Source organism: Moschus berezovskii, chromosome 9 (genome assembly GCF_049115385.1).
Source record: "Moschus berezovskii isolate FMDL1 chromosome 9, NW_MosBer_1.0, whole genome shotgun sequence".
Taxonomy (NCBI): domain Eukaryota; kingdom Metazoa; phylum Chordata; class Mammalia; order Artiodactyla; family Moschidae; genus Moschus; species Moschus berezovskii.
The window spans coordinates 100042811-100067660 of record NC_142468.1 but is presented as its reverse complement, the minus strand read 5'-3'; the positions used below and the strand labels follow the sequence as shown (position 1 = coordinate 100067660).

The 24850-nt window shown below is 39.5% G+C and overlaps 2 protein-coding genes and 1 pseudogene across 4 annotated transcripts in view; all 3 read left to right on the top strand.

Moving 5' to 3' along the window:
• Nucleotides 1–1480: 1480 nt before the first annotated feature.
• Nucleotides 1481–24553, top strand: LOC148776645 (olfactory receptor 11G2-like). 3 transcript variants are annotated; one of them, XM_088840047.1, is made up of 3 exons: nt 1481–1578; nt 19770–19883; nt 23575–24553. In XM_088840047.1, exon 3 carries the CDS (start codon nt 23586–23588, stop codon nt 24519–24521), a length of 936 nt encoding a protein of 311 aa, XP_088696173.1. In that variant the 5' UTR covers nt 1481–1578; nt 19770–19883; nt 23575–23585; the 3' UTR covers nt 24522–24553. The 3 variants fall into 3 exon arrangements, with proteins under 3 accessions (XP_088696173.1, XP_088696171.1, XP_088696172.1); XM_088840045.1 differs by lacking the exon at nt 1481–1578 and adding an exon at nt 6349–6479; XM_088840046.1 differs by lacking the exons at nt 1481–1578; nt 19770–19883 and adding an exon at nt 6358–6479.
• LOC148776646 (olfactory receptor 11G2-like) lies at nt 6253–8316 on the top strand (annotated as a pseudogene).
• Nucleotides 19796–24850, top strand: part of LOC129562872 (olfactory receptor 11H4-like) — a 25713-nt gene continuing 20658 nt past the window's right edge. The window contains exon 1 of the mRNA XM_055436338.2: nt 19796–19883. The gene's annotated coding sequence lies outside the window, so the exon portion shown is untranslated. The remainder of the gene's footprint in view (nt 19884–24850) is intronic.

Sequence of the window (24850 nt, the reverse complement as noted above, 5' to 3'; positions counted from 1 at the left end):
GGGTGTTCACTGGAAGGACTGATGCTAAAGCTGAAACTCCAATACTTTGGCCACCTCATGCGACGAGTTGATTCACTGGAAAAGACTCTGATGCTGGGAAAGGTTGGGGGCGGGAGGAGTAGGGGACGACCGAGAATGAGATGGCTGGATGGCATCACTTACTCTGTGGACATGAGTTTGAGTGAACTCCGGGAGTTGGTGATGGACAGAGAGGCCTGGCGTGCTGTGATTCATGGGGTCGGGGAGAGTTGGACACGACTGAGCAACTGAACTGAACTGAACTAGAGGCCCAGGAACATCTTCTATATAACAGCCACCACACTGTTTTTTTAATAGACTTTCCCTTGAACAGCACTCTGAGTTGGCTCATATTGGCAAAAGATTGATGAAATCTCATGCCATCACTGAGAAGTTTGGGGCTGGAAAAAGTAATGTTTTCTACTCTATTGGGAGACAAAGGTAGAAGGACCACAGTCTCCTGAGATGACAGGTCCCAGAGGAAGTGAATAACTAGTAAGAACAGTCTCCTAACACAGAGATCCTTCTGGAAGTGGTAAATAGATCCTCATGGATTCTCACTCTCTGGAGTCTCTGCTTATAATTTTCGCATCCTTCAGCAAGCACAGGAAGATATTCACCCAGTTTCTACTCCTTCACCCCTTGATGGTTTCTGTAGAGAAGACCAACTCTCCTCTCCAGGAAGACCAGAACACTCAGAGAAACTTCAGGTCTGGATAGTCCTCTTGTTCAAGAAAGGAGATGGTATAATGCTTAGAGGAGAAATAAGTATAAAAGAGTGAGAAAACTACTATCCTCTAAGTAAAGCTTCATTTTACTTTGCTTCAGCTGTATATTATACAGCTAAAAATTCCTATGCATTACAGTGTGTCAGGCCCTAGACAAGGTTCCACATGTTTTATCATTCAGAATCCTCAGTACTTTGGTGAAAGTACTTTGCTGAAAGTACTACTGTACCCATTTTACAGTTGGAAGAACTAGAAATAGTTTATATGTTGTATATCATACCCTCAACTACTTACTCCAAATCCTTTGCTCTTCTGTTATGCTTTAACTGCCTGCCACTTCTCAGAAATGAGAGCTTTTCTTGTTTTCAAAAGCATTGCAGAAATGAGACAGCTGTGACATCTCCTGACCAAACCAAATGAAGCAGATGGATGTGCTATTGTGAGATCAGGGCATGATGCTTCTACCCCATTGTGCCTCTGTGGACTAGCCCTGGGGGGAAAGCAAAATTTCAGAGAAATATCTTTCCTTCATCTTATATATTACATCTGAAAATCTGACTAATCTAGAGTGGGTTTAACCCAACCTTTCCAAGACAGCATGGAGGTGAGGGAGTAGTTTATCTTGCTTGGCTTTGTTAATAAACTCAGTCCAAACATCCTGCATACATAACACAACTTTGACACCTCCGTATGCATATTTCTACTCCCTCTGCCACAGAACTTTCTGCAGCTAATTCAGGGGAACTGTCCTGCCTCTCTGAACAGCTCCAGCTTCCCCTTGTGTCAAGTGAACACCACAGCTCTTCTGTACAAAGGAGTGAAGTAATAAAAGGTGAGTAACAAATGATATGTTTTATTCAAAATATCTTTCACCCACTGACAATTTATAGTTAGGTTGAGCATGAAATGGTGATGACACACAGAGAATCATTTTTCACACTTTCCTTATTTTCTAGAGCAGCTTTGTCAGACTCTCAAAGTAGGAGAATTGCCCTAAAGGGAATCACCTGGATATTTTTGCCTCATGTAAACGTGACAGACTAACGGATTTTCTCATCTGAGAGATACATGTAAATAAAATATCACCTCTAGATCTATAAAACCTTCATATCATGTGTGCGTGTAGTATACTTGGAATAGGAGTAAGCATGTTATAATGAAAGGTTATTAAAAATTATATAACCTTACTCCCTTTTCACATAAAGAAACCAAAGTTTATAGACAGTTGAAGACTCCACTAGAGCCACTAAGCAAATCTGTCATGATGCTAAACCTGGAATTTCCATCCTACCCTCCCTATCTCCTATTTTAACATCTACAGCCGGGGTCCATTATTATCTCTAGCAATACAGAGTAAGCCACCTGGGATGGGACACATTGTTCCACACAGAAACTTAGCTTCCGTTACTTCCTTTAAATGGATTCCTCTCATGTCTGGGCCAATACTCTCCTAGTCTTAGATCATTTGGAGCCCTTTCTTATATAATTTATTTCCTAAAACTTCATCTCACAGGCTCTATGAAGCTCAAAGAAAGTAATTGGTAGATATCTCTATATTATCTATCTATATTCTCTATGTTGGTAACAGTGAGGACAATCATTTCTTTCCAAAAAAATTATAAATATATACTATCTTCCTCATACTGTGCTGAGAACTAGGAATTAAGAATGACCATGGAGGACAATAAGAACAAAGACCCTGGGTCAGAAAAGTACTTGGCTATTTCTAGAAACTGAAAGAAGGCAAATGGCTTTAGAAGCTCATCTTTCTAATAAGCTGAAGCTGGCCCAAAGGTGCTACCTGAGAAGACTAGGCTGATTCTAGCTGCCTCTAGTGGTCTCCTCCCTTCCTATCTAATAAGATTCTTGCTGGACCAAGAATTCTATTGTTTCACAGTAAAGTGATTATCATTGCTTTCCTATCCTTAAAAATGCATGGAACAGGAGTCATCAAATTATGGCCAATGGTCCAGATCTGGCCTGCTGCCCATTCTTGTATAGACAGTGAGCTAAGAATTCTTATATTTTGAATTTAAATTAAAAAATGAATAGAAGACTAACTTTCTGTTACTCAGAAACTGTGTTAATATAACACATCAGAGTTATATTAAATTCAAACTTCAGAGTCCTTTGCAAAACAGAGTATGTGTTTCTAACGTGTGTGTGTATGTATGTGTTTGAGAGATATAGAATGTATATGATTGATTAATACAGCCATGAGATGAGGTTGGAGATGTTACAAGGGGTCATCTAATAGTGTGGTGTGAAGATTTTATTTTCAGTGCATTGGGAAGCTAACTGAAGTATGTGCACAAGAAAAGGGACTGACTTGATTTTCTGTTTTAAAGAGTGCTCTGGCCGTGACAGGGATAACACATTATCTAGAGGCAAGAGTGGAAACAGGAAGCCAGTGAGGACAGCGTCACAGTGATCCAGGGAAGAAAAGATGAGAGCTTAAACACGAGAGCGTTAGACATGGGAAAAAGTAACAATAATTTCTGGTGGACTCAATGTGAGGGTTAAATAATGGAGAAAAACTACACTGACACAAATTTCACCAAAAAGGTTATTCAACATTCAATTGAATAGGTCAAATTATGTGATTGTTGAGCGGATGCTTACTCCTAAAATGAAATTTCAGGAACACCAGCAAAGCAAACCTGGTCAAAAATACTTAATAATTCTTTTTCATTGATCATAATACTTTCCTCTGAATCAGTACAAGAATTATAGACTTATGCTTTTTTTGCACAGACACAGACTTTGTTAGGACATTTCATAATGAGCATCAGCCTGCAGTGTTAACGTAGAGCAAAGGATTCTGGCAAAGTTAGGGCTAATCCTGGCTGGCAAATCTTAGATTTATCTTTAGATTCTAAAATACTTAGAACTCATTAAGGACCTTTTCACATAGCAGAATTAATCCTTTGCATCGCTAATTTTATTCTTTACTAATCAATGGGCTCATGCGACTGATACAACTTTGTAACTACACTACAAAAGCCAGGGTGAGAAGCAAAAATAGGGTAAATGATTACTGTCATTGATCATGAGTGAAACCGGTACAGAGTGACTTAAAAGTCACTCAGATGTTATACTCTTCTGCCATCTTCCTTCAACTCTCCTTTATAAAAAAATGAATGTGTGGTCTCAGAAATTTACTGGGCCCCTAGGAAACTGACTTTAAAAGCAAAAGAGGAAAGACAGTAAATGGAATTGCATGGTATAAGTACCAGAACCTACACACTCTTCCCTTCACCAAATAGAGTCCTTTAAATCCTATTCCAGTCCAGTTATATACTCTAAAAGACAACCTGGCATATCTGCAAGAATTTTATTGGCCCCAAGCATCCCTCATGCGATATGAATCAGGGAATCCTGTTTAAAATGACCCAGAAAGGGTTTTTAAAGAATATGTATTGTATTATAATCTCTCCCACAGCCTTGTTCCCCTGCCTCCAACCAACACAGTTCTCTTCCTCCTCCAACGCTAATGTAAGCAACCATACCTTTACATGAGAAGGGATGACACCTTGCTGCCACCACCTTTTGCTTCTGATCCTGGAGGTTTCTCAGAAATTGAATATTTCTGGTAGGAAATTATTAGACTTCCTGAGTCCCTGTGTCAAACTTCAAAACCAAAATATGGATTTACAGTAGAACAAGGGGTAGGGAACATAGCTTTTCTTTATATTGCACATGTATACGTTATCTCATAAGGTTCTGATTGATTTCAAGATCAATGTGCAAGATTATTTAACAAAAGTATTCTCATTTAGAACAACAGAAAAAGACATGTTGCAGATATGCAAACTTTAAAAGCTACTCTGCCTTGAGATGCTCCAAGTAGTTACTGGAGGATAAGCAAAATTTTAGTTCTGAATCCTTACAAATCCACCGCTATTAGAATATTTAGAATTCCATGTTATCAGTAATATTCATAGCTCATATCATTGGGATAGAAATATATCAATAACTATAGCTTGGAAAATTTCATCTCTCTGTTCCAGGTAAGTACAGACCTTTTTCACATGCTCTGTTAATAATTCTTACACGCTGGTCCACCGTGAATGACTAGGATTGCCTTTCTAACGCAATAGAAATCAAGGTTGATTTCCTGTAGTTGATCTGATGATTGCAATCTGATGATTACAGATAATTAGTGTAAAACAATATGAAATTAATAAGTTAAATCATTTAGTTTGAAATAAAGGCTGCTTCAAAAGTCACATAAAGGAAGTAATTCCAAAAGTTCCATTAATTTATGTTACATGGCAACATAGGTCTGTATTTACCTGGAACAGAGATATGAAATTTTCCAAGCTACAGTTATTGATATATTTCTATCCCAATGATATAAGTTATGAATATTACTGCTAACATGGAATTCTAAATATTCTAGTAGCAGTGGATTTGTAAGGATTCAGAACTAAAATTTTGCTTATCCTCCAGTAACTACTTGGAGCATCTCAAGGCAGAGTAGCTTTAAAAGATTGCATACCTGCAACATGTCTTTTTCTGTTGTTCTAAATGAGAATACTTTTGTTAAATAATCTTGCACATTGATCTTGAAATCAATCAGAACCCTGTAAGATAATGTATAAATGTGCAACATAGTTTGATTCAACTTCTGACACAACTGCAATGATGTCACCTCTTTGAAAAGTGGAAGAAATCCATTCCATTTTTGTGACAATAGACCTGTAGGTTGGTTGGTAGATAGATAGACTCTATTAAATGTAATATTTGTATGCAAAAATGCTAAGTCACTTCAGTCGTGTCTGACTCTTTGTGACCCTTTGGACTGTAGCTCATCAGGCTCCTCTATCCCTGGGGATTCTCCAGGCAAGAATACTGGAGTGGATTGCCATGCCCTCCACCAGGGGATCTTCCTGACCCTAGGATTGAACACTTTGCCTCTTATGTCTCTGGCATTGGCAGATGGGTTCTTTACCACTAGCGCCACCTGGGAAGCCCTAAAGATAATATATGTATATTCTCTATTAAGTCTATATAATCTTCAAAAACTGCTACAACCCTTTCCTAGAAGGGCTTATCTATTCTGGATCCAGAACTTTTCTGGATCCAGGATGAAAATATGAATGAGAATAAAGAGGAAACCCAGGTCAATATTTCATCTCTCAAGAAAAAATCATTGATATATAAGTCCTTATGGCCTTCCCAAGTGGCACTAGTGTTAAGGAACCTGCCTGTCAGTGCAGGAGACATAAAAGATGTGAGTTCGATTCCTGGGTCAGGAATATCCCCTGGAGGAGGGCATGGAAACCCGTCCTAGTATTCTTGCCTAGAGAATCCCATGGACAGAGGCGCCTGGTGGGCTACTGTCCCTCGGGTCGCAAAGAGTTGGACATGACTAAAGTGACTTAGCATTCAGGCATGCAAGTCCTTATATCTTTCCCAGGAAGATTTAAGTATAAATCTGAGTCCTCATGTCTCTATGCAAACTCATTTGATATTTGCTGGTTCTTTCACAGCTCGCAGACTCATGAAAATATCCAGCACTCCCAACACCTCCAGCACCATCACTGGCTTCATCCTCCTGGGCTTCCCTTGCCCCAGGGAGGGGAAGATTCTCCTCTTTGTGCTCTTCTCTGCTGTCTACCTCCTGACCCTCATGGGCAACGGTTTGATCATCTGTGCTGTGTGCTGGGATCAGAGACTCCACACCCCCATGTACATCCAGCTCGCCATCTTCTCCTTCCTGGAGATCTGGTATGTCACCTCCACTGTCCCCAACGTGTTGGCCAACTTCCTCTCTGACAACAAGCTCATCTCCTTCTCTGGTTGCCTTCTCCAGTTCTACTTTTTCTTCTCCTTGGGTTCTACAGAAAGCTTTTTCTTGGCTATTATGGCATTTGATGGATACCTTGCCATCTGCTGACCTCTACACTACCCCACCCTCATGACTGGACATCTCTGCACCAATTTTGTGATCAGCTGCTGGGTACTTGGTTTTCTCTGGTTTTTGATTCCCATCATCATCATCTTCCAAATGTCCTTCTGTGGATCCAGGATCATTGACCATTTCCTGTGTGACCCAGGTCCTCTTCTAGCACTCACCTGCATAAAAGCTCCTGTGATGGAGCTTGTCTTCTCCACTCTAAGTCCTATTCCCCTCATCATTCTCTTTCTCTTCATTATGGGGTACTATGCTTTGGTCATAAAAGCTATATTGAAATTTCCTTCAGCAGCTGGACAAAGAAAGGCTTTCTCAACCTGCGGTCTCATCTGACTGTGGTTTCACTGTTCTGTGGTTCAGTAGTGGTTATGTATGGGAGCCCAGCATCTGATCATGGTGCTAGAATGCAGATGACTGTGACTCTGTTTTATTCTGTTGTCACCCCACTTCTTAATCCAACAATATATAGTCTTAGCAACAAAGATACGAAAAAGGCCCTGAAGAAATTTCTGAGACTATAAAAACTATTAACCAAAAAGACTCTTTAGCAAGTAGAGCCCAAATTTTATTTACTAATTTGCAAACATTTCTAAATATTCTATTTATTTTCAGGTTAAAAACAACATTATTCAGAAAATATTTCAGTATCTTGTGAGCACGTTATCTGTTGATTTTTTCTTCTCTTGGTTCTTGACTGTTTGTCCTCTTTCTTCATATACTTTCATATTTTTAATTGAATGCTGCACATTATATTTTTAACATCATAAAGACAATGGATATAGTAATGCAACAAAGGTTAATTTTCCCTCAAGTAGCAGATAGAGTAAAAACAGATCAGTTTGATCCCATTTAAGGATTCATGTTGTAAAAACAACCTTAACCACTTTTGCTCTTATTTCTTGGATGTGACTCTTACTTGGGAATATGACCTTTCTGAGATCTCAGCTGCAAACCTGGACTGTTTTTAGGATACCTCCACCTTAGGATCCCTGAATTCCTATTTTTGTACTCTGAAAATCATGACTCCTAAAACATCTGCTCAGCACTTTAGACTCTCAATTTCTGCTTTCTGCTAGATTTTTTTGAAATCTTATCTTGTATGTGAATGGCTGGCTGAGACATCAAAAATGCCTTGAAAGGAGATTATATTACCCTTTGATCCTCCTTCTCTGTGGTCCTCCTTTTCTAGAATTTGTTTCTCAAACCCCAAGTGCCTTACTGGCCATAAGCACAAAACCTTTATCTCCTCAGTTCAGTCTGAGGAGAATCTACTGCTTTTTGCTGAGACAGTATTCTTCCTTCACCCCAATCTTTCCCAAATGCCTTCCTATCTACATATTCCTGCCCTACTGATTGCTATTCCTCAGGGGAAAACCCCCAATGTGAATGTGAAACTCATTTCCATGTTCCTCCCTTCTTGGAATTTTATCCCCTGAAGTCTTTTCTGTGTTAACTGCTTTCTAGTGCCTTAGAATATTCCTTTTATGTATTTTGTCAAGGTTTTATAGTTATTTTTTGTAGAATGGTTAGTTTAATGCAAGCTGTTTAGTCATGACCATAGTCAGAGATTCTTGTCCTTTATATCTAAATTCCAGACATTCTCACTACTATTCTCACTTTCAGAAGATGATCTTATACCATAAATATGCAAAAACCCACAAAGCAAAGAACAGTGAGTACAGAGACTGGTATAAGTGCAAATCTAGGAAGCAGATCTGCTTTTTTTCAATGCAAGAAGCTCCAGATTCCTGTAGGGGGTGGGGTAGGGAAGGGGAGTTTACTTATAGTAAGACATGAAAAAGCAGAACCACAGAGAACAGATTTAGGCCACTTTTTCATTGGTATATAGTTGATTTGCAATCTTATATCAGTTTCAGGTGTACAGCATAGTAATTCAGTATTTTTATAGATTACACTATAAAACTACTGCACATTTCACTCATTCAAACTACTGCACAACTGCACTCATTTCACATGCTAGCAGAGTAATGCTCAAAATTCTCCAAGTCAGGCTTCAACAGTCCATGAATCGAGAACTTTCAGATGTTCAGGCTGGGCTTAGAAAAGGCAGAGAAACTAGAGATCAAATTGACAACATACATTAGATCACAGAAAAAGCAAGCGAATTCCAGAAGAACACCTACTTCTGCTTCATTGACTACTCCAAAGCCTTTGACTGTGTGGATCACAACAAACTCTGGAAAATTCTTAAACAGATGGGAATACCAGACCACCTGACCTGCCTCCTGCAAAACCCGTATGTAGGTCCAGAAGCAACAGTTAGAACTGGATATGGAACAGACTTGTTCCAAATTGGGAAAGGAGTACAGCAAGATGTGTATTGTCACCCTGCTTATTTAACTTATGTGCAGAGTATATCATGTGAAATGCTGTGCTGGATGGAGCAAAAGCTGGAATCAAGATTGCCAGGAGAAATATTAATAACCTCAGATATGCAGATGACACCACCCTTATGGCAGAAAGCGAAGAGGAGCTGAGGAGCCTCTTGATGAAAGTAAAAGAGGAGAGTGAAAAAGATGGCTTAAAAGTCAACATTCAGAAAACTAAGACAATGGCATCTGGTCCCATCACTTCATGGCAAATAGATGGAGAAACAATGGAAATAGGGAAAGAGTTTATTTTGGGGGGCTCCAAAATCAATACAGATGGTGACTGCAGCCATGAAATCAAAAGATGCTTTGTTCTTTGGAAGCAAAGCTCTGACAAACCTAGGCAGCATATTACAAAGCAGAGATATTACTTTACCAACAAAAGTCCAGATAGTCAAAGCTATGGTTTTTCCAGCAGTCATGTATGAATGTGAGAGTTGGACTATTAAAAAGGCTGAGCACCAAAGAATTGATGTTTTTGAACTGTGCTGTTGGAGAAGACTCTTGAGAGTCCCTTGGACAGCAAGGAGATCAAACCAATCAGTCCTAAAGGAAATCGATCCTGACTATTCATTGCAAGGACTGATGCTGAGGCTGAAACTCCAATACTTTAGCCACCTGATGCAAAGAGCTGACTTATTAGAAAAGACCCTGATTCTTGGAAAGATTGAAGGCAAGAGGAGAAAGGGATGACAGAGGACGAGATGGTTGGATGGTGTCACTGACACAATGGCCATGAGTTTGAGCAAGCTCCGAGAGATGGTGAAGGACAGGGCAGCCTGGTGTGCTGCAGTCCATGGGGTCTCCAGGAGTCAGACATGGCTGAGCGACTGAACAACAGCAACACAGATTGCACTCCATTATAGGTTAATACAAGACAATGGTGATAATAATACTTGTACCAAAAGCACAAGCAACAAAGAAAAGATCAACAAATGGGACAACATAAAATTCATATCTTCTGCAAAACAAAAAAAAAAACAATTAACAAAATGAGAAAACACCCTAGTGAATGGAAGAAAATACTTCAAACCATGTAACAGATAAGGGGTTAATATCCAAATAAAGAAATAAATCCTCTGAGCAATAAAAAGTAGAAAACTTGGTTAAAAATGGGCAAGACATGAATAAATATTTTTCTAATTAAGTCATAGAGTTGGCCAGTAGGACATGAAAAGAAGTTCAGCTTACATAATCCTCAGAGAAATGCAAATCAAAACCACAGTGAGATATCACCTCACACTGGTCAGAATGGCTATCATCAAAAAGATAATAAATAATCAGTGTTGGCCAGGACATGGGAACACTTGTACACTGTTGGTAGAAATATAAACTGGTGCAACCACTATAGAAAACAGTATGGAGGGGGTCTCAAAAGCTAAAAGTAGAACTACCATATGATCTTGCAATTCTACTCCTGGGTGTTTATCTGAAGAAAATGAAAACACTAATTCAAAAAGATAAATTCACCCCAATGTTCTTAGCAGCAATATTTACATGAGTCATGATATGGTAGCCTCAGTGTTTATGATGTACAGATGAATGAATAAAGAAGATAAGGTGTGTGTGTGTGCTTGTATACAGTGGAATACTATTCAGCTAAAAATAGAATGAAATTTTGTCATTTATAACAATATAGATGGACCTGGAGGATATTATGAGTAATAACTCAGAGAAAGACAAATACTGAGTATTATCATATATATCTGGAATCCAAAAACTAAAACAAATGAATATTTTGAATAAATGTAAAAAAAGCAGAAACACATTCATGCATTTGGAGAACAAACTAGTGGTTACCAGTGAGGAGAGGGAAGGGGGAAGGTATTAATAGGTACCAACTACTATGTATAAAATAAATAATCTACAAGAATACAAGTACAACACAAGGAGTATAGCCAATATTTTATAACAACTTTATATGGAGTATATTCAAAATACTCAAGCATGATGTTGTACACCTGAAACTAATATTATAAGTCAACAGTACATCAACTTTTAAAAATGGGATGGGAAGGGGAAAAAAAGAAAATGACTTGACTCTCATAGCCAGAACCAGAAAAAAAGTAGCTGGATATTTTCTCAATATATAATAAATGTTTATTATTACAATTATCAAACAAGAGAAAAAGTATAAAAGTATTTAAAATTAAAAGTTATCTAAACCCATCACCCTCAGGTAAACACCATTAATGTTTAAGTGAACAATCTTTCATGTATTATTTTATACACATACATACGCTCATATAAGTTGATTTTATACAAGTCGGATATTGTATATGCTGTTTTCATGACAGACTCCTTTATTTTTTTCCGTACCACTCCCTACTACCATCACTCCACCCACAATCTAATTTTCACACATCCCGTCTCTACTAGATCAACAGTAATAACAACCTAGTATGTATGCTTCATACTATTCTCCAAGATCCTAATTATATAAAAATATTTAATTATATATAAGGATTTTTTCGTTATCTTTCAAATATCAAATCATTATTATATAGGTTTCTGTACAAAGTGCTTTTACATTTAGCCTTGCTGCTGCTGCTGCTGCTAAGTCGCTTCAGTCATGTCCGACTCTGTGCGACCCCATAGACGGCCGCCCACCAGGCTCCCCAGTCCCTGGGACTCTCCAGGCAAGAGTACTGGAGTGGCTTGCCGTTGCCTTCTCTGACATTTAGCCTTATAATATGCAATTATCTCCAAGTTTGATACCTGGGTCAGAAAGATCCCCTAGGGAAGGAAATGGCAACCCACTCCAATATTCTTACCTGGGAAATCCCAAGGAGAGAAGAGTCTGGTGAGCTACAGTCCATGGGCTCACAAAGTAATCAGACAAGACTTAGTGACTAAACAACAGCATTAAATATACCACATATGTTCATTTTCTATAGTAGACTGCTGCTGCTGCTGCTGAGTCACTTCAGTCGTGTCCGACTCTGTGTGACCCCAAAGACGGAAGCCCACCAGGCTCCCCCGTCCCTGGGATTCTCCAGGCAAGAACACTGGAGTGGGTTGCCATTTCCTTCTCCAATGTGTGAAAGTGAAAAGGGAAAGTGAAGTCGCTCAGTCGTGTCCGACCCCTAGCGACCCCACGGACTGCAGCCTACCAGGCTCCTCCATCCATGGGATTTTCTAGGCAAGAGTACTGGAGTGGCTTGCCATTGCCTTCTCCGATAGTAGACTAGAGATATATAATTAATAAAACCAGTCTTCCACAGCATGTTTCTATAGGAAGAACTATTCATGAGTTAGTTTTGGTTAATACTCATTCCATAAAAGACATGACTGAGAACAAGTTTCATATTCTTACTGAGAGGGTTTTCACTGAGGAAATTGAAGATTAGAGTCTTTATAGAGGTATCGTGATAATCAAGTAAATTATTGTCTGCATTTCTACTAAATCCAGCTAACTTGCAATGTGCCTGATATGAACTTCCACTTTAGCCATTCAAGAGTTGTACAGCCTCAAGTACACCGGCAGTATCTTTTCATAAATGAGGTAACTAAGCCTTGACTGGGACTTCCCTGGTGGTTCAGAGGTTAAAGCGTCTGCCTCCAATGTGGGAGACCTGGGTTCGATCCCTGGGTCAGGAAGATCCCCTGGAGAAGGAAACAGTAACCCACTCCAATATTCTTGCCTGGAGAATCCCATGGACGGAAAAGCCTGGTAGGCTACAGTCCACGGGGTCGCAAACAGTCAGACACGACTGAGCGACAGAATGGAACGGAAGCCTTGATTGAGTAAGTTGCCCAAACAGTTAAGAGTGTTGGAACCAGGTTGAATTAAAGAACTATGACTCCAGAAACCATACTGTAAACTGTTATGCTATGGTGTCTCCTGATGTTAGGTTATCATATGTAAGCTTCCAAGTTAAGCATTTTATATACACTATCTTTTTTAGTCTTCATTATGACATTATATGAGCCATTACTATTTCACGTGTTTCACAGAATAGAAGACTAAGGCCTAGAGAGAACAGATAACAATTTGCCAGCAATGCAGTCTAATAACAACTCAGAAAGCAGGGATTCAGACAAGTCTCTCTAATCCAAAAGTCACATTCTTCATCATTATTAATTTGTTGTAACAGAGTTTTATATATATATACATATATATGCTATTGAGTGAAAGGGGGGGGGGAATTCCCCTTGTGCCTCTAAAGCTGAATAATATCCAGCTATTAGGAAGAGTTTATGGGAAAAGGGAAAAAGGAAAAAGCCTCTAAAGCTGAATAATATCCAGCTATTAGGAAAAGTTGATGGGAAAAGGGAAAAAGAGTTTATGGGAAGTGAAAAGCAAAGGAGAAAAGGAAAGATATACCCATTTAAATACAGAGTTCCAAAGAATAGCAAGGAGAGATAAGAAAGCCTTCCTCAGAGATCAATGCAAAGAAATAGAGGAAAACAACAGAATGGGAAAGACTAGAGATCTCTTCAAGAAAATTAGAGATTCCAAGGGAACATTTCATGCAAAGATGGGCTCAATAAAGGACAGAAATGGTAGGGAACTAACAGAAGCAGAAGATATTAAGAAGAGGTGGCCATAATACACAGAAGAACTGTAGAAAAAAGATCTTCATGACCCAGATAATCACGATGGTGTGATCACTCACCTAGAGCCAGACATCCTGGAATGTAAAGTCAAGTGGTCCTTAGGAATCATCACTAGTGGAGGTGATGGAATTCCAGGTGAGGTATTACAAATCCTGAAAGATGATGCTGTGAAAGTGCTGCACTCAATATGCCAACAAATTTGGAAAACTCAGCAGTGGCCACAGGACTGGAAAAGGTCAGTTTTCATTCCAATCCCAAAGAAAGGCAGTGCCAAAGAATGCTCAAACTACCGCACAATTGCACTCATCTCACACACCAGTAAGGTAATGCTTAAAATTCTCCAAGCCAGGCTTCAGCAATACATGAACTGTGAACTTCCAGATGTTCAAGCAGGTTTTAGAAAAGGCAGAGGCACCAGAGATCAAATTGCCAACATCCACTGGATCATTGAAAAAGCAAGAGAGGTCCAGAAAAACATCTATTTCTGCTTTATTGACTGCTAAAGCCTTTGACTGTGTGGATAACAATAAACTGTGGAACATTCTGAAAGAGATGGGAATCCCAGACCACCTGACCTGCCTCTTGAGAAACCTGTGTGCAGGTCAGGAAGCAACAGTTAGAACTGGACATGGAACAACAGACTGGTTCCAAATAGGAAAAGGACTACGTCAAGGCTGCATATTGTCACCCTGCTTATTTAACTTATATGCAGAGTACATCATGAGGAACACTGGGCTGGAAGAAGCACAAGCTGGAATCGATTGCCGGGAGAAATATCAATAACCTCAGATATGCAGATGACACCACCCTCATGGCAGAAAGTGAAGAAGAACTGAAGAGCCTCTCGATGAAAGTGAAAGAGGAGAGTGAAAAAGTTGGCTTGAAGCTCAATATTCCGAAAACTAAGATGATGGCATCCGGTCCCATCACTTCATGGCAGATAGATGGGGAAACAGTGGAAACAGTGGCTGAGTTTATTTTTTTGGGCTCCAAAATCACTGCAGATGGTGACTGCAGCCATGAAATTAAAAGACACTTGCTCCTTGGAAGGAAAGTTATGACCAATCTAGACAGCATATTAAAAATCAGAGACATTACTTTGCCAACAAAGGTCCATCTAGTCAAGGCTATGGTTTTTCCCGTGGTCATGTATGGATGTGAGAGTTGGACTGTGAAGAAATCTGAAGCCGAAGAATTGATGCTTTTGAACTGTGGTGTTGAAGAGACTCTTGAGAGTCTCTTGGACTGCAAGGAGATCCAACCAGTCCATCCTAAAGGAGATCAGTCCTGGGAGTTCATTGAAAGGAGTGATGTTGAAGCTGAAACTCCAATACTTTGGTCACCTGATGCAAAGTGCTGACTCATTGGAAAAGTCCCTGATGCTGGGAAAGATTGAGGGCAAGAGGAGAAGGGGAAGACAGAGGATGAGATGGTTGGATGGATTCATCGACTCTATGGACGTGGGTTTGGGTGGACTCTGGGAGTTGGTGATGGACAGGGAGGCCTGGCATGCTGTGGTTCATGCGGTCACAAAGAGTTTGACATGACTGAACAACTGAACTGAACTAACGGGAAAAGGCTGATAAGAACTTAGTGAATAAGTATAGTTGTTTAGTCGCTAAGTTGTGTCCAACTCTTTGCAACCCCATGGACTGTAGCCCTCCAGGCTCCTTGTCCATGGGATTTCCCAGGTAAGAATACTGGAGTGGGTTGCCATTTCCTTCTACAGGGAATTTTCCTGCATTGGCAGTCTGATTCTTTCCTGCTGAGCCACAATTAGGAAGTGTTTATGGGAAATGACTGATAAGAACTTAGTGAATTAGTATAGTATAATATTGTAAATACAACATGTGCAGAAAAGTTAAATCCAGTCTTCATAAAACAATACAAAAAAGTATAAAAATACTTTAAATGGCAATGTTTGAATAGTAACATGGAGGTCTTTCTTTCTTTTTTGTTTATTCCCCCAATTTTATGCTTTATTGTCAAATGCTGCAAGATTAAGTATTGACTGCCCATGAATTAATGATAGTTTGACCTTGATTTTTCAACTTTACAACTGCATGAATGCAATATTCATTTAGTAGAAACCATATTTTGAATTTTTAATTATGATCTTTTCCCAGGCTAGTGATACGCGGTAAGATACTCTGTCTTGATGCCAGGCATCAGCAGCACGTCACAGCTCCCAGTCAGGCATGTAATCACAAGGGTAAATAACCATGTTGTACTGATACAGCCATTCTGTTTTTTCACATTTAATACAGGGAGAAAATTCTTGAAATTTATATGGAAACAACAAAAGTCTATGAGTAGCCAAAGCAATCTTGAGAAAGAATAACAGCTGGAGGAATCAGACTTCTTGACTTCAGACTGGAGTACAAAGCTACAGTAACCAAGACAGTATGGTACTGGTACAAAAATAGAAATATAGATCAATGGGACAGGATAGAAAGCCCAGAAATAAATCTGCACACCTATGGTCATTAATTTATGACAAAGGACAAATGACTATATAGTGGAGGAAAGACATTCTCGTCAATAAATGGTGCTGGGGAAACTGGACAGCTACATGTAAAAAAAAATGAAATTAGAACATTCTTTAACAACATACAGAAAAATAAATTCAAATGGATTAGAGATCTAAATGTAAGACCAAATGCTATAAAACTCTTACAGGAAAACATAGGCAGAACACTCTGACATAAAATGCAGAATATCATTTTCATACCATCTCCCCGAGTAATGAGAATGAAAACAAAAATAAACTAATGGGACCCAATCAAACTCAAAAGCGTTTGCACAGCAACAGAAACCATAAACTAAAACAAAAACAAAAACTCACAGAATAGGAGAAAATATTTGCAACTGATGCCAACAACAAAGGATTAGTCATCAGAATTTAAAAGCAGCTCATGCAGCTCAATATCATGGAAAAGAAAAACAATAAAAAAATGGGCAGAGAACATAAATGGATAGATGTCTCTACAAAAAAGACACACAAAAGGCCAAGAAGCACATGAAAAGATGTTCAACATTGCTAGTTATTAGAGAAATTTAAATCAAAACTATAATGAGATGTTACCTCATATCAGTCAGTAGGCCATCACCACCAAAAATCCAAAAACGACATATGCTGAAGGGGGTGCAGAGAAAAGGGAACCCTCCTACACTGTTGGTGGAATGTAAAGTGATACAGCCATTATGGAGAACAATATGGAGTTTCCTTAAAAACTAAAAATAGAGCTACCATATTATCCAGTAATTCTACTCCTGGGCATATATCCAGAGAAAAATATGGCTCAAAAAGATACATGTACACCAATGTTCATTACAGTGCTGCTTACAATAACCAAGACATGGAAGCAACCTAAATGTCTATTGACAGATTAATGGATAAAGTAGACATGATATGCATATACAATGGAATATTAATCAGCCATTAAAAAGGACCAGTGCCATCTGCGGAGAAGGCAATGGCAAGCCACTCCAGTACTCTTGCCTAGAAAATCCCATGGATGGAGGAGCCTGATAGGCTGCAGTCCGTGGGGTCGCTAAGGGTCGGACACGACTGAGTGACTTCACTTTCACTTTTCACTTTCACACATTGGAGAAGGAAATGGCAACCCACTCCAGTGTTCTTGCCTGGAGAATCCCAGGGACGGGGGACCCTGGTGGGCTGCCATTTCTGGGGTCACACAGAATCGGACATGACTGAAGTGACTTAGCAGCAGCAGCAGCGATGCCATCTGAAGCAACATGGGTAAATCTGAATATTATCGTAGTAAGTGAAGTAAGCCTTACAGAGAAAGACAAATATCACATGATATTGCTTATATGTGAAAAATTTTTAAATGATGCAAATGAACTTATTTACAAAACAGAAACAGATTCACAGACCTAGAGAATGAATTTAAAATTATCAGGGCAGACGGGTGGGAGGCAGGGATAGACTGGGAGTTTGGGATTAACATGTACACACTGCTATATTTAAATAGATAACTAACAAGGACCTACTGTATAGCACAGGAAACTCTCAATATTCTATAATAACCTATATGGGAAAAGAATTTTTAAAAGAACAGATACATATATAACTGAATCACTTTGCTGTATACCTGAACAAACACATCATTAACCAAGTATGTTTCAATATAAAATAAAAATTTTAAAAATGATTTTGTGAGAAACTGTCTGAGCTGAGGGGGGGAAATGACAGGAAAGGTTTAAAAAAATAAGGCAAAGAGAACTTTTAGTAAGTTAGCTCTCTACTTCTTCATGAATAAATAATCTCCTGGGACCCTCACTTCACAGGGCTTAACTCTCACACTAGTAGTCATCAACGCAGACGGTTCTTGCCTGCTTTTCAGAGGGTAAGATTATTCACCCAACAAAAATATACGGTCTTCCACTGTATGTCTAAGCAATTTGATGTGACTGTTGACACAAGGACTTCTACAGGAAATAGTGGAGAAAAGGTAAAAATATAAAAATTTAACAACAACAGTGGTAACAATAGCAATAGGTTAAGGCTCCAGTGCAAAAGCTTCTATTTGGCAATTTTGAATCTCATGTTGTGGACAGAGGGAAACAACAAAGCTGTTCAAACAAGGAAGTGAAATGACCTGGTAAGTCTTTGACATGAAAATCCTTCACGAATTGGAGAGAAAGGGACAAGAAGTGGATTGTGCTAAGACATCTGTACCTCCATCAAGATGAGGAAGCTTAGATCCAACTCCCTGATGTGACCCCTGAGTAGAGCTAAGGAATGTTATGCTCTGGCCTCTCTCAGACCTGACAAGTGGACCCTCAAAACATCTGCTTGACACTCACAGGGCTCAAGCACAAATGAGAAAGGAAAGATTTATAAAACAACCAGAGAGGCCCTGGAAGGGGACGGATTCTTGGGGCAACTAGCTGCACAGCCCTCTATGGCTGAGGTCATATCATACCTTCAGCCCATCTAGCTCTTCTTTCTAGAAAATCAAAGGCGGCTCTGTTTCCAAAACTCATAATTGATAGCATTCACTGGAGGCCCAGGAACAGTTTCTTACATCATAGCCACCCCACTGTGTTATTTTTATAGACTTTCTTTTAATACCTGATAGGCAATCTGAGTTGTCTTATACATTGATGAAATCTCTTGCCATCCCTGAGAATTCGGGCGCTTTAAAAAGTAATATTTTCAACCCTACTGGGAGTCAAAGGTAAAATAGAAGGATCAGAGTCTCCAGAGAAGGCAGGTCCCAGAGGAAGGGAATAACTAGTAAAGAACATTTCTCCTAACACAGACGTTCTTCTGGAAGTGGTAAATTGATCCTCATGGATCCTCACTCCCCGGAGCCTCTGCTTAGAATCTCTCCATCCTTCAGCAAACACAGAAGGATGTTTCACTTTCTGTGAAACTCCTTCACTCCTTGGTGGTTTCTGTAGAGAAGACCAACCTTCCTCTCCAGAAAGACCACACATGCAGAGAAACTTCAGGTCTGGATTGCCCTCTGTCCATTTGTTTAGAGGAGAAAGTAAATATTAAAAAGTTAGTAAAACTACCCTCTGAATAGAGTTCCTTTACTCTGCTTTAGCTACATATGATATTCGATTGGCCAAAAAGTTCATTCAGGTCTTTCATGTTATGTCTTGTGTGTGTGTGTGTGCACGTGCACACTCAGTTGTGTCTAACTGCATCCTTATGGACTGTAGCCTGCCAGGCTCCTCTGTCCATGAGATTCTCCAGACAAGAATACTGGAGTGGGCTGACATTCCCTTCTCCAGGGTATCTTCCTGATCCAGGAATTAAACTCAGGTCTCCTGCATTGCATGGGACAGGTGTGCTATCTCCTGACCAAACTAAATGAAGTAGATGGAGGTATTATTGTGAGAGCAGGCCAATAATGCTTCCACCCCATTGTGCCTACTTAAACTAGCCCCGAGGAAAAAGTAAAATATCAGAGAAATGTCTTTCCTTCACTTTATATAGTATAGCTGATGACCTGACTATTCAAGATTGAGTTTAACCCACCCTTTCCAAGATATAATGCAGGTGAGTGTGTAGTTTACCTTGTTTGGCTTTGTTAATGACTCAGTCCAAACATCCTGTACACATCACACAGCTTTGACACCACTATTTGCATATTCCCACTCTTTCTGCCACAGGACTTTCTGCAACTAATTCAGGGGACACTTCCCACCTCTCTGGACAGCTCCAACATCCCCTTTGTGCCAGGTGAAACCACAGCTACTCTGTACAGAGGAGGAAATTAATTAAGGGTAAGTAACAATACCGGAGAAGGCAATGGCAAGCCACTGCAGTACTCTTGCCTAGAAAATCCCATGGATGGAGGAGCCTGGTAGGCTGCAGTCCGTGGGGTCGCTAAGGGTCGGACAGGACTGAGCGACTTCACTTTCACTTTTCACTTTCACACATTGGAGAAGGAAATGGCAACCCACTCCAGTGTTCTTGCCTGAAGAATCCCAGGGACGGGGAAGCCTGCTGGGCTGCCGTCTATGGGGTCACGCAGAGTCGGACATGACTGAAGTGACTTAGCAGCAGCAGCAGCAGCAACAAACAATACAATCTTGTTAGAAATATCTTTTTTTTTTTAATCCATAGTCAATTTAGTTAAGTTGACAATGAAATGATGATGGCACACACAGAATCATTTTTCACTTCGTTCTTATTTTCTAGGGCATATTGTCAGACTCTCAAAGTTAAACTGCCCTGAGCAGGAACTGACCTGGATCTTTTCCCTTCTTGTAGAAGTGAAAATCTATCCAACTGATTTTCTCATGCAAGAGACAGATGTTAACTACAATATCACTTTTAGATCTCATAGATCTCACAGTCTTGATATCATGTGTACTTGCAGTATACTTGGAATAGGAGTAAGCATGCTATAATGAAAAGTAATTAAAAATCATATGGTACTATTCCTTTCTCATATAAAGAAAAGAAAGCTAAAAGAACAGAGTTGTAGTTGCCACGGGGGAAGAGGGAGAGAGAGGGATGGACAGGATGTTTGGGGTTAGTGGATACAAACTATTACATTTAGAATGGGTCAACAATAGGGAACAAATTTTTCAAGCAACAGAAAAACAGTAAAGTCCTATTGTGTAGTATAGGGAACTATATCCAATCTCCTCAATAAACCATAATGGAAAAGAAGATTAAAGAGAACGTATGTATGTGTATAACTGATTGACTTTGCTGTACAGCAGAAATTAGCACAGTACTGTAAATCAACTCTACTTCAATTAAAAATAGAGAATAAAAATTTTAAAAATTAAGAAAACATAGCTTATAGACAATAGAAGACTCCACTAGAGCCAACAAGCTACATTGCTATGAGACTGAACCTAGAATTTCCATCCCATCTTCCTTCTCTCCTACTTTGACATCCACAACTGGGGAACCATAATTATCTCCAGAAACAGAGAGTAAGCCACTTGTGGTGAGACATATTCTTCCACACAGAGCATTTGCTTCCATTACTTCTTTGAATGGATTCATCTCAAGACTGGGCCAGCACTCTCATTACCTAGATCATTTTATAGATCCTAGAGCCTTTTCCTGTCTAATTCATTTCCTAAGATTTCATCTCACAAGTTATTTGAAGCTCAAATGAAGTAATTGGTAAATGTTTCTGTATTATCTGTCTATATTCTCTACATTGTTCACAATGTAGACAGTCATTTCTTTAAAAAAATGTTTACAAAGTACATACCCTCTTCCTCATAGTGTGCTGAGCAGTCAGAATTAAGAGTGACCATGAAGGCCAACAAGAACAAAGACACTTAGTCAGGACAGTATTTAACTGCTTCTAGAAACTGAAAGAAGGCCAATGTTATATTACTGAAGTATTGTGAGGTGGAAAGAAGCAGTGCATGTGTGTGTGTGTGTGTGTGTGTGTGTGTGTGTGTGTGTGTAAAGCAACAAAAAGAGAAAGGCAATCCTGATGACTTTGGAAACTGAAGTTTTGTAATTAAACTGGTCCCAAAAAATCTGTGAGCGCAGAACAGGCTGATTCCAGCTGCCCTCTAGAGGTCTCCTCCATTTCTAATAAGGTCACACGATGGACCAAAGAGTTTCCATTGTTCTACAGTGAAATGAATGTCTTTGCTTTCCTGTCTCTATAAATGTATTGACCAGAGCTCAGCAAATTATGGCAATAGGTCAAACACGGCCTGCTTTTGTATAGCCAGTGAGCTAAAATTTTTACTTTTTAATTTAAATTAAAAAATCCATAGAAGACTAATGTTTTGTAATATATCAGAGTTACATGGAATTCAAATTTCTGTGGACATAAATAAAGTTTTATGAGAATACAGCCATGTGCATTCATTTAGGTTTTGTGTCTATGGCTACTTTCATACAACAGCAGAAATGAACAGTTATCATAAAGACTATGTGGCTACAAGACTAAAATAGCTAAGAAGATATTTGCTGACCCCTGGTGCAGAGTATTTCAAAGTGAGTCCCCTCTACTGTTATGCGGCCTAGCATAGGTATTATAGTCCAAATGCAGGCAGCTTGCAGTAGGGTCAGTAGAGCACAGGGTGTGGAATACATCCTGCTACCCCACTGTTTGTTGAACCCTGTTTTATATTTGCAGTGTGTATGTTAGTAGAGGGTGTGTGTATCTCCCTTACACACAGAGTGTGTGTTTCTGTGTGTATGCGTGTGCAAGAGAGACACAGAAAAAGTATATTTGACTAACAGAATCATGAGGAGAGTTTGGAGATATGAAAAAGGGTCAGTTCAAAGACCCTAGTTTGAAAATTTGTTTGATCCTAAGTGCATTGGGAAGCTATTTGAAATTTGTGTGATCTGATTTTCTTTTTTTTTAAGAGTCACTCTGGCCATGGTCGGAGAAGGCAATGGCACCCCACTCCAGTACTCTTGCCTGGAAAATCCCATGGATGGAGGAGCCTGGTAGGCTACAGTCCATGGGGTCACTAAGAGTCGGACACGACTGAGCAACTTCACTTTCACTTTTCACTTTCATGCATTGGAGAAGGAAATGGCAACCCACTCCAGTGTTCTTGCCTGGAGAATCCCATGGATGGGGGAGCCTGGTGGGCTGCCGTCTATGGGGTCACACAGAGTCAGACACGACTGACGCAACTTAGCAGCAGCAGCAGCAGCAGCAGCAGCAGCTGGCCATGGTATGGATCACAAATTGTAGAGAGACAGGGATGAGAAACAAGAAACCCAGTTAGGACAGTATCACAGTGGTCCAGAGAAGAACAGAAGATGATGGCTTGAATTAGAGAGAGGTGAATGGACATGAGACTTATTTTAGAGAGAGACTAACAGAAATTGCTGATGAATTAGATGTAAGGGTAAAGGAAAGAGAAGAAATACTACACTGAAATGTTTTATCACAAATAAATAAATAAAAACAATTCTTAAATATTCAATCTGAAAGGTCATTTATTAAATTAAACAGATGCTTACCCCTAAATGAAATTTCAGGAACCCCAGCAGAACAACCCTGGTTAAAAATACCTAAGTATTATAAGTAACAATTGTTTTTAGTCGATCATTAAAAAGCTACCTTCCTCTGAATTAGTACTGGACTTAAATCATTTTTTTGAAACCATAAAGGACCTTTATATGCAGCAGAATTATTCTTTTCTGTCCCTATTTTTCTGAGAAACTAGATAGGCAGTAGGATGGTATGTAGGTAGGTAGATAGACAGTCAGATTCTCCATTAAGAACAAAGTCTAATGTTCAAATACCTCTACCACACTTTCCTTCAAGAGTTTACCAATTCTGATCAAATATTTTCTTAAATCCATGATGAAAATGTGAATGAGAATAATTAACCCAGTTTACAAGGAAAAAAAATAGCTATTAATATATAAATCTCTATTTACTCTTCCAAGATGATTTAAATATAAATCTGGGTCCTCATATCTCTATACAAACTCATTTGGTATTTGCTGGTTCTTTCACAGCTCGCAGACTCATGAAAATATCCAACACCCCCAACACCTCCAGCACCATCACCGGCTTCATCCTCCTGGGATTCCCTTGCCCCAGGGAGCGGCAGATTCTCCTCTTTGTGCTCTTCTCTGCTGTCTACCTCCTGACCCTCATGGGCAACGGTTTGATCATCTGTGCTGTGTGCTGGGATCAGAGACTCCACACCCCCATGTACATCCTGCTGGCCAACTTCTCCTTCCTGGAGATCTGGTATGTCACCTCCACTGTCCCCAACATGTTGGCCAACTTCCTCTCTGACAACAAGCTCATCTCCTTCTCTGGGTGCTTTCTCCAGTTCTACTTTTTCTTCTCCTTGGGTTCTACAGAATGTTTTTTCTTGGCTATTATGGCATTTGATCGATACCTTGCCATCTGCTGGCCTCTACACTACCCCACTCTCATGACTGGATGTCTCTGTGCCAATCTCATAATCAGCTGCTGGGTATTTGGTTTCCTCTGGTTCTTGATTCCCATCATCATCATCTCCCAAATGTCCTTCTGTGGATCTGGGATCATTGACCACTTCCTGTGTGACCCAGGTCCTCTTCTAGCACTCACCTGCAAAAAGGCTCCTGTGATAGAGCTTGTCTTCTCCACCTTAAGTCCTTTGCCCCTAATCATTCCTTTTCTCTTCATCATGGGGTCTTATGCTCTGGTCCTGAGAGCTGTATTGAAAGTACCTTCAGCAGCTGGGCGAAAAAAGGCTTTCTCCACCTGTGGGTCTCATCTGGCTGTGGTTTCACTGTTTTATGGCTCAGTCCTCGTAATGTATGGGAGTCCAACCTCTGAGCATGAAGCTGGAATGCAGAAGATTGTGACTCTGTTTTATTCTGTTGTGACGCCACTTCTTAACCCTGTAATATATAGTCTTAGAAACAAAGATATGAAAAAAGCCCTGCAGAAATTTCTTAGACTCTAAAAATATTAATCAAAGAGTTCTTGAGCAATTAGAGACCTAAATTGTGTTTACCTCATTTTCAGATTTAAAAAAAAAAATGTGTTTTGTGTTTTTCAGATAATTGTTCATCCTAAGATTGACTAAAATTTCAGTCACCAGTGAACATGTATCTGTTGCTTATTTGTTCTCCTGGTTCTTGCTCATTTGTCCTGTTTCTTTTTTTTTTTTTTTGTCCTGTTTCTTATATACTTCATTTTTTACCAAATGCTGAACATTATATTTTAAAATTTTTTAAATAATGTAGTAAAGAAAGTTTTCTTTTACCAGAAGATAGAGTAAAGCTGATCACT